The sequence below is a fragment of the Wyeomyia smithii genome, chromosome 1 (assembly GCF_029784165.1).
Source record: "Wyeomyia smithii strain HCP4-BCI-WySm-NY-G18 chromosome 1, ASM2978416v1, whole genome shotgun sequence".
Taxonomy (NCBI): Eukaryota; Metazoa; Arthropoda; class Insecta; order Diptera; family Culicidae; genus Wyeomyia; species Wyeomyia smithii.
In genome coordinates, this window is record NC_073694.1 from 167,127,523 (window position 1) to 167,136,438 (window position 8,916).

Genomic DNA, 8,916 nt, shown 5'->3' on the forward strand with positions numbered 1-8,916 from the left:
CCATAGTTAGAAATGCTTCTGAAGAAAAAACAAATCAAAAGAAAAAACATTCCTAAAATAAAATGTATGTAGGGGGCTATCCACATACCACGTGGACAGATTTTTAACGATTTTGACCCCGCCCCCTCCCCCACCGTGGACAACTGTCCATATAAATTCTAAAAAAGTTGTATGGACCGTGGACATTAGCCAACCCCCCCCCCCGCCTCCCCAAAGCTGACCACCTGGTATGTGGATGGCCCCTAGGTACCAGAATCGTAAAAAAGCTCTTTCAAGCTCATCATAAACGAAAACCGAAATTGATCCCAAATTTAGGAAACTACACACTGTGAACTAACTAGTTCTCCATGTTCAACTAACTACTAACTAGTTAACTGAATATAGCGAAAAATAGAATTTTAAAATATTTTTATCACAGACAAGCAGACGGGCCTCTTCAAAGAACAATCATGAGAAATTTTCGTCCATGTTCGAAACGTTGCACTCATGCGCCACCATGTGGGCTTACTGCCTTCTAACTAATTTAACCGACACCAGCGCACATCCAAAGCTGCAAAAACATGTTCGAAATTATTTTGAACCAAAAATATTGATTTTGGAGCCATAGTGCCTATAATTGAAGTTGATTCATTTTATGGAAGTTACAATTTTGTGATTAATTCACCTAAAATTGAGAAACGAATTTTACTATTTTCATTTTTGCATATATAAAACTCCTATGTTCGGCAAAATTGTAGCACATTCTATGAGAAAAAACTATGAGAATGCTCTACAATTTTGTTCGCTATAATGAAACAAATAATTGAACCCAGCAAAGTCTCTTATATTTCTTTGGTTATTTATGGTTTTTATTATAATAATGCAAGAATTTTCTAACAGATATCTAAAAAATCTGCAAATATCTGCAAACAAAACCATTTCTATACCAAAGTATAGATAAAATATCATTTAATCCAGATATAGGCATTTGTCTCTCGCTGTCTTTTGCAGTCTCACTGTGTAGATATCTGTAAGTAAATTAGTGCATTATTTTAATAAAAATCTTCAATAACCAAGTAAATATAAGAGATAAAAATAAACTTTCTTTGGTGAATTTGTGTGTTTTATTATAGCAAACAACCAGTTAAAAATTTTTAGAAAATCACTATAAAATGTTATATTGAAAAAAAAAATTCTAGGGGGCATTCTAAAAATAATTCTATAATAGGTCATTTAAATTTGATAGACAGAGAGACGTGCGGTGGCTTCGACAATGTTGTTTCTTAGAAAATATGCTGCCACTTTCCCGAAAAAAATGGATTTTTGTGCGCAAAAATGAGAAAAATATAATTCGTTTCTCACTTTTAGGCAGTGCTGTTAGTCTCGCTCGTAAGCAGCATGCAACACCTCAAATGAGGTTCTCTTTGCTACAGCTATCACACAGTGGAGAATTCTTCATTCAAACTATTTTTCGTTCCGTTTCGCTTTCTTTCTTGCTCGCATTTTCTCCCGAAATGATATGCACACACTCCCGTTCCCGTCTACTCTCCTCGTGTGTACTCGTGTGTACCCACTCCCCGACTCGCGAAAACGATAAGCCGAAGACAATTGTTCCAAGATAGAATAGGGTATCGGAATACTTTGGCAGCGGTTTGCTACAGTATAAAAATGGAATTGAACCAATTAAACTTGCAATTACCGAGAAAGGCTTCTCAAAGCTGAACTTTTTGTATAACAGTAGAATACTAATCACATACACCGATGTTAGAATAGATTAGAATAGGTTGAAAGTAAAACTTCGTAGTTTTTAAGTAGAGTCAATACTGTATTGTCTGTTCTAATAATGATACCAACTGGCTAGCATTGACACTACAGACGATGTTACGGAGATACGTTTCGCGAAAAGCAGCAAAGTAACGTTTCGTTACCCAGAACTGAAACACTATTTTTATCATTTATGTAGAACTAAAATCCCATCCAAAAAATGGAAATGGCATCCAGCAAAAACTGGAAATGATACGACATGCCAACCGAAGCGCTACGGATCCAAAAATCGTTAAGCACGGCTTCCCATAAGAGGCAATCATGGTCTGCTCAGAAGCTAATCCGTTTGTCCGATGATGCTTATCCTTTCATCAATCAAATGATGATGAATACTGTCTGTTAGGGTTCTGTTGGGCGAAGAATGAAGCTACGAGGATAGGTTCTGAAAGAGGATAGAACACTTTTTCTTCCTGCATGTATGAACGCAATTCTTGGCCTCTCGCCGGTGTAGTGTGGCGAGTCCAGCACACATTTTTAGCTGTTTGAGCGCAATGTGAAGCATTTTCGCTTCGGAAATGTTTATCAGCGATTCAAGTAATTCATCCTGCGAATCCTATTCATTTTTCCCTTTTCTGCCCTTTATAAGTATTCTAAGGATAGCTGAGAACCATTTTCTCTTTCCGACGCTGTGTTTCGGTTACGTTTCCCAGCGATTTCAAGCGTAATTTGGAATATTCATCTTTAGAAGCGCTTTCAGTTTCCTGTTAAATTTCGTGTTAAATGTCACATCATCGATTTTCGTCTTTTTTTACAGGGTGCGGCGAAAAAAGGCAAGAGCTTTTGGTGATTTTCTAAATATTATTTGAAGTACTTTTAATCAACAATATCAACATTTTTGAATTCAGTAATCTGTATAAGGTCCTATCCAACAAGTTTACTCGATGTGTCCTCTATTTTTAGCAATGACATCCTCGAGACGACGCCGAAAGCTACTACACGCCTTCCGAACGTAGTCCTCCGGCATCGAACGCTATCTTAGATTTCAGGGTGATATTTTGCAGGCTCTTGCTTGAACATACGCCCAAATCGAATAATCCAACGGGTTATGGTCCGGACTGCTAAGGGACCACAAATTTTCCGATTAAAACTTCAAACTTTCATCAGCCAGTGTTGGGTCCGATTAGACGTATGACATGGCACTCCATCAACTTTCTTCGGTGAAGTGAACCAGTCTGTGCGGCTGTTGAACACAGCATCGATGCTGAACAGCTTTTCGTCTGAGAACAGGATTTAATTTTTTCCTTTTTCAGTAAATAAAGCTATTCCTTCGAACGAGTCACGAGTTATCAGCTCCGTGATCAAGTGACGTTTCACTCTAGCTCTGGAAGATGCGTGCAAGTCTTCTTTCATGATTCTTTTCATGGATTTCTCAGAAATGTTGGCATTATTGGCAAGTTATCTTATAGAACATGCCGAGTTACAAGCAATCATTGCGTTAACCGATTTTGTCATGATGTGCGTACGTACAAACCGAGGACGTCCATTTCTCGCCTTTCGCTGCTTAGGGCCGTCCTGAAGAGACTTTTTGATGTGATAAACAGTGGCCAAATGACATCCAACGACCTCGGCAATCTCTTCTGACGACCAGAAGTGTTTCAAACATGTTCGAGCTAAATTTGGAGTAATGGCTTCTTTCGTCTTTTGCTTATTTTTGGAAATATTTCCGGTGGTTTCTTTTGGTTTTACCGTTTTTAACATCTTTTTAACGTTAAACTTTTAAAGTTTCCAAGCTAATATTGGGGTAATAATTTCTTCTATCTTTTGCTTATCTGAACAAGCTTTTTCGATAACTCCATGCTTTTCGAGCGGGGGCCTAGTGTGGTTGGTAACGTCTCCGCCAACCACGCTCGACGCCTGGGTTCGAATCCCACCGCCGACATAGGTGGCGTGATCCACTCGCAACCAACCCAACTGGTCTAGATTCAATCCTAGCCGACACCGGGAGATTTTCTGAGGCGAAAAATCTCTGGGATCACGCCTTCCATCGCATGAGGAAGTAAAGTCGTTGGCGCCGGTTCGTTAATAAACGGGTCGTGAGTTAGGGTCCTGGGTGTGGAGTCGTCTCCCTGGGCGTCGGTGATTGGCCACAACAGTGGCGGAACTAGACCGACGGAAAATAAGCGAGAATAAAAAAAAACTCCATGCTTTTTTTATTTTATTTTTTTCTAAGGATTTATAGTGCCTTTTTTGTTGGGAGGCATTTTTATGGTTTTATATAAAGCTTAGAATCATCTTGTTTTTTCGTTTTCTTTAAATTTAGAAACTAGTCCCTTGATATTAAACGTAATTTGAATTTTTGTTCTTTTATGTATTTTTACCCGGTCAACATTGTTACGTAACATTGTACAAACTGTTACGTAACAACGTTACGTTGTTATATTATTGTTACGTAACCTGGAAGTAACTGGAACGTTTCTATTTCCCGCAATTTTACATAACATTGTAACATAACAATGTTACATTGAAGCAACATAACTGCAACATTGAAATTACATTGATGCAACGTAACGTTACGTAACATTATCGCTTTTGTTACGTAACAATACTGATGTTGATGTTATGTAACGCCAATAATGTAACTGTTATGTTATTTAGAAAGCTTTTTATGCAACATTTTTATGTTACAATAATGCATTATTTTTTCATCCAGCTTTACATCGATATGTTAATTATTTAAACGCGCATTAGGCTGCTTCATTTCAGAGGTTCGGAGTCTAAACAAGTTATGTATGAAGCTGTTGTTTAGTTAACATATAACATATAACAAATATATTAAAGTTATTTATTTTCTAGCTCATATGTGGTAGCTTAACGGAGCAGTGTTTACAATATATTGGCTTTTAAATTTGAAAAGAAGCGAATTTTGTTAGAAGGAGTGATCGTTACGCCCGATTTACTGGGGTTAGTATGGCATTGCCATTTTCCGGTTGGGAATTTTAAGGTTGGGAGTTGCATTTGTTTTTAAAGGACTGACTAACATGAAAAATAAAATTGACTTATCTCTAATAATTAATAACTATTCGCTTATATCTAATATCTTATAATTTACTTAATTTTTCGAATTATTGCACTGCTTAAGTTAGAAGTTTGTATCGTGGCAGAGTCTCGCCAGAGTGCCGCGTTGTTTCCGCTTTGTGTAAGCTTTCTGTATCTCCAGTATGTTCATCAATCAGTACATAGTGGGTTGGGTATTCTGGTGAATATACAAAATATATTTTCTCAAACGTTAATGTCGGCATTTTTTAGGAACAAGTATAGTTCTGACATATACTGGAAATCACCGCTTCCCAGAATATCTCTAACGGGAACGTTCGGTTGTCTTCCTCGGGCCCGAAGGGAATCTGTTAGCTTGGACCTAGCACCAAAGAATTCGGTACACGACCAAACAACATGCTCGATGTCATGGTAGCCATCGCCACAAACGCAGTGATTACTTTCCACAAGCCCTATACGAAAGAGGTGCGTGTTTAACGTGTAGTGATTGGACATACATCTTGACATCACGCGAATGAAGTCTCGACCTACATCCAACCCCTTGAACCATGCTTTCGTCGATACCTTAGGAGAAATGGAATGTAGCCACCGTCCCAGTTCATCTGAATTCCATGATAATTGCCAACTATTGAGTGTTCTCTGACGCAAAATACTATAAAATTCATCATAAGCAATTGGTCTTTCATAAATATCGCCGTCAATAGCACCCACCTTAGCTAAAAAGTCAGTCTTTTCATTGCCCGGAATCGAGCAATGAGAAGGGACCCACGCTAAGGTAACCCGGTAATTTTTATCTGTTGAAGCACTTAAAAACCGCCGTATTTTCCCCAGGAAATACGGGGTGTGCTTCACAGTCTTCATCGATCGCAGAGCCCCAATGGCACTGAGACTGTCTGTGAAGATGAAGTAGTGGTTTATGGGTAGGGTTTCGATGATCCCAAGGGAGTACTGAATAGCAGCAAGTTCTGCGGTGTTCACGGAAGCAGGAGCATCGAGTTTGCAGGAGGCGGTAAAATTTTCGTGGAAAACACCGAAGCCAGTGGACTCATCTAGATTAGATCCGTCAGTGTAAAACCTTTTATCATAACTAACATGTTTAAACTTATTGGAAAAAATCTTAGGGATCTCTTGGGGTCGCAATTGATCCGGGATACCAGAAATGTCTTGTTTCATGGTGGTGTCGAAAAATATAGCATTATTAGAAGTATCTAAAGGTGCGACATTGAAGGGAACGTATGAAGAAGGGTTAATATCTTGAGCCATATAGTCAAAATATAAAGTCATAAATCTGGATTGAGATTGAAGGTCGATCAACCTCTCGAAATTTTCAATTACTAATGGGTTCATAACTGTGCATCGAATTAGCAACCGGTAAGAGAGATTCCAGAAACGATGTTTCAACGGTAGAATACCCGCTAACACTTCAAGACTCATCGTATGGGTCGACTGCATGCAACCTAAGGCGATACGCAAACAACGATATTGTATTCGCTCCAGTTTGATCAAATGTGTGTTCGCGGCGGAGCGAAAGCAGAAACAGCCGTACTCAAGAACTGACAATATCGTTGTTTGGTATAATCTTAGAAGGTCTCCTAGGTGGGCACACATATAAATATATATTTATATGCATTTATTTGTACATATTTATATGCGGTTATTGATTTATGTTATGATGAGTAAAAAAGAATTATTTAGCGGCTCTCAGCAAACGTTGTTTTGCGAATCTGAACCAACACGCCCCTACTTCATTAAATGTAGCCCGGTTGAGATCAGGAACCATTTTCAACAGATAATCTGAAATTTTATTGTTTTAAGAAAACGCAATTTAACAAAAAGAAAGCCCTACCTTCGAGAGTTTTTATGATTTTCTGCTCGGATATTTTTTCTTTATGCTTCCGTCCTTGCCATGAGTAGTAAGCAGCAAATTCATTGGAGAATATTGATTCCATGGCATTGATAATTTTTTTGGAAGAATTTTTTCCTCCAAGCCGAGCGATTTTTGTTTGCTGGATGAAGAATTTTCAAAATTTCAATAAATATTTAAAGAAGGGTCGGGTTAAAAGATAGAGATGAAGAAAATTTGGGATTATTTGTAATTGGGATTGAATAGGCAAAAATATTATGATCGTTTAAATTGAAATCAGAGATAATAATCACATATTACATTTACAATATACATTTAGTATTATCGCCTCAGTCGAAAATCGAATTTTTGTACTAGCGACAATGGATTCTGCTTCCTTCCTGTAGGTTATACATAATGTCGGAAGTAGTGCGCTGGAATTGCAAAAATATACCCTATTTATAAATATACCCTACTACTTCCGACATTAGCTATAACGTGCAGGCAGCAAACAAAATCGGTTGTAGCTCTTACATTACTTTGGATTATTGCCCAACTGAAGCAACAATGTAGCATAACGTTGCGCGTAACAGCAATTGGGTTGTTTAGCTTTACACGAATTCCTGAGTTGTGCACATCAGCTAAAAAAGTGATTTTTTCTGAGCGAAATGGAATTTCAAAAAAATGTATACCGTTGTCCCTCGATTTTGAAATGAAGAATAAAAAATCTCTAAATAGCTTGAATGACAGTTGATACATAGGGGCTGTCATTCAAGCGATTTCGAGCATTCCTAATTTTTGATTTAAAAACCGAATGACGATACCAATTTTTTAAAAATCTCGTTTTGCTTAAAAACGCAGCATTTTCGAATGACATATAAAAACTAATATAGCTGAACAACTCAACTGTCGCTAGTACATTATTTCAATTATACGGCAATATTATGTCTCTTTTTTAATTTCAAAAAAGGAAAAAGGGAAAAAGAGCAAAGTACTCGGTCGTGGTTTTGACTTAACTGACTCAGCTATGACCAATATGGTAAAGGTTACTGCACTATACTTACGAAAGCCTGTAGGTATGCTACGTTTTCCAGTTTTTGTTCGAAATCTTCGAGGTCTTCAACAGATTTTATCGGAAGAGAGGTAAATACAACCTCTGGTAGTAGAACCTTCGTACGTGGAAAAACGTGATCGTCGAATCTCTGAGTGATGTCTTTCATCATTAGATCGATTTGGAGCAGCTTTCTAATTATGTAATCCAGTTTGGCATCTAAAAATAAAAAAAATTCTATTAATTGATAAATCATTAATTAGCCATTCTTTCGGTGATATACTCACGACAATTCGTATTTTCACAACTATTGTCGTCAACTTTTGGATCCTGCGTGTTTTGTGTTAATGCCCCCGCTTCTGCTACTCTGTTCTCTGTATTTTCCATTACTACAATGAAGAATAAGAATACGATTCGTTAATATATATATATATATATATATATATATATATATATATATATATATATATATATATATATATATATATATTAAACCTAACAGTGAGGTACATAAGCTTCGTCTTCTTCATTCATTGATAAATCAAGAATAATATACAAATAAATCATTAATTAGCCATTCTTTGGGTGATATACTCACAATTCGTATTTTCTTTTTTTATTTAAACATCGCTAAAGTCTAAATTTATTTCGTCAATCAATGTAGACTACAATTCTAATGTATACGTTAATCTTAAGCTATCGAGTTCTAGCACGTAATACGCTTTTTAATGCGTTCCGGGACATGGTAACGTCTATAATCTCGCAGTGTTTGTTGTATGCGTTCATGATGCTGTTAATTGGTCCATGTTTGGCGTACAGTGACCGGTAATTATTGTTAGTAAAAATATTGCGCGTTCTTAAAGGACGAGAAGGAGCATAAAAGTTAAGAGTTTCCAGCAGATTTGGTGAATTAACACGTTGTGAGATCATATCGTTTACAAAGGTAATCATGGTTGTTTCTCGTCGTTTCTTCAGAGTTTCGATATTATGCATGCATGCTTAATGCAGCGAGATTCGTAAGAAGGGAGAGGATATGATGCCCAAATGAATTTTCTTAATGCAAAAACCAGAAATTGTTTTTGAACTGATTCAATACGATTGATATGAACTTCTTGATATGGGGACCAAACTATACTGCAGTACTCTAATATTGATCGAACATAGCTCACAAAAAGAGTTTTTATTGTGTATGGGTCCTTGAAATGATAACTGAAACGTTTAATAA

At 37.0% G+C, this 8,916-nt stretch overlaps 1 protein-coding gene across 1 annotated transcript; it reads right to left on the reverse strand.

The window, feature by feature from the left end:
- Window positions 1–6,462: 6,462 nt before the first annotated feature.
- LOC129716549 (uncharacterized) lies at window positions 6,463–8,102 on the reverse strand. Its single transcript, XM_055666379.1, has 4 exons — window positions 7,979–8,102; window positions 7,705–7,910; window positions 6,644–6,803; window positions 6,463–6,591 (listed from the first exon to the last, which is right to left on the reverse strand). Exons 1-4 carry the CDS (start codon window positions 8,076–8,078, stop codon window positions 6,485–6,487), a joined length of 573 nt encoding a protein of 190 aa, XP_055522354.1. The 5' UTR covers window positions 8,079–8,102; the 3' UTR covers window positions 6,463–6,484.
- Window positions 8,103–8,916: the final 814 nt, after the last annotated feature.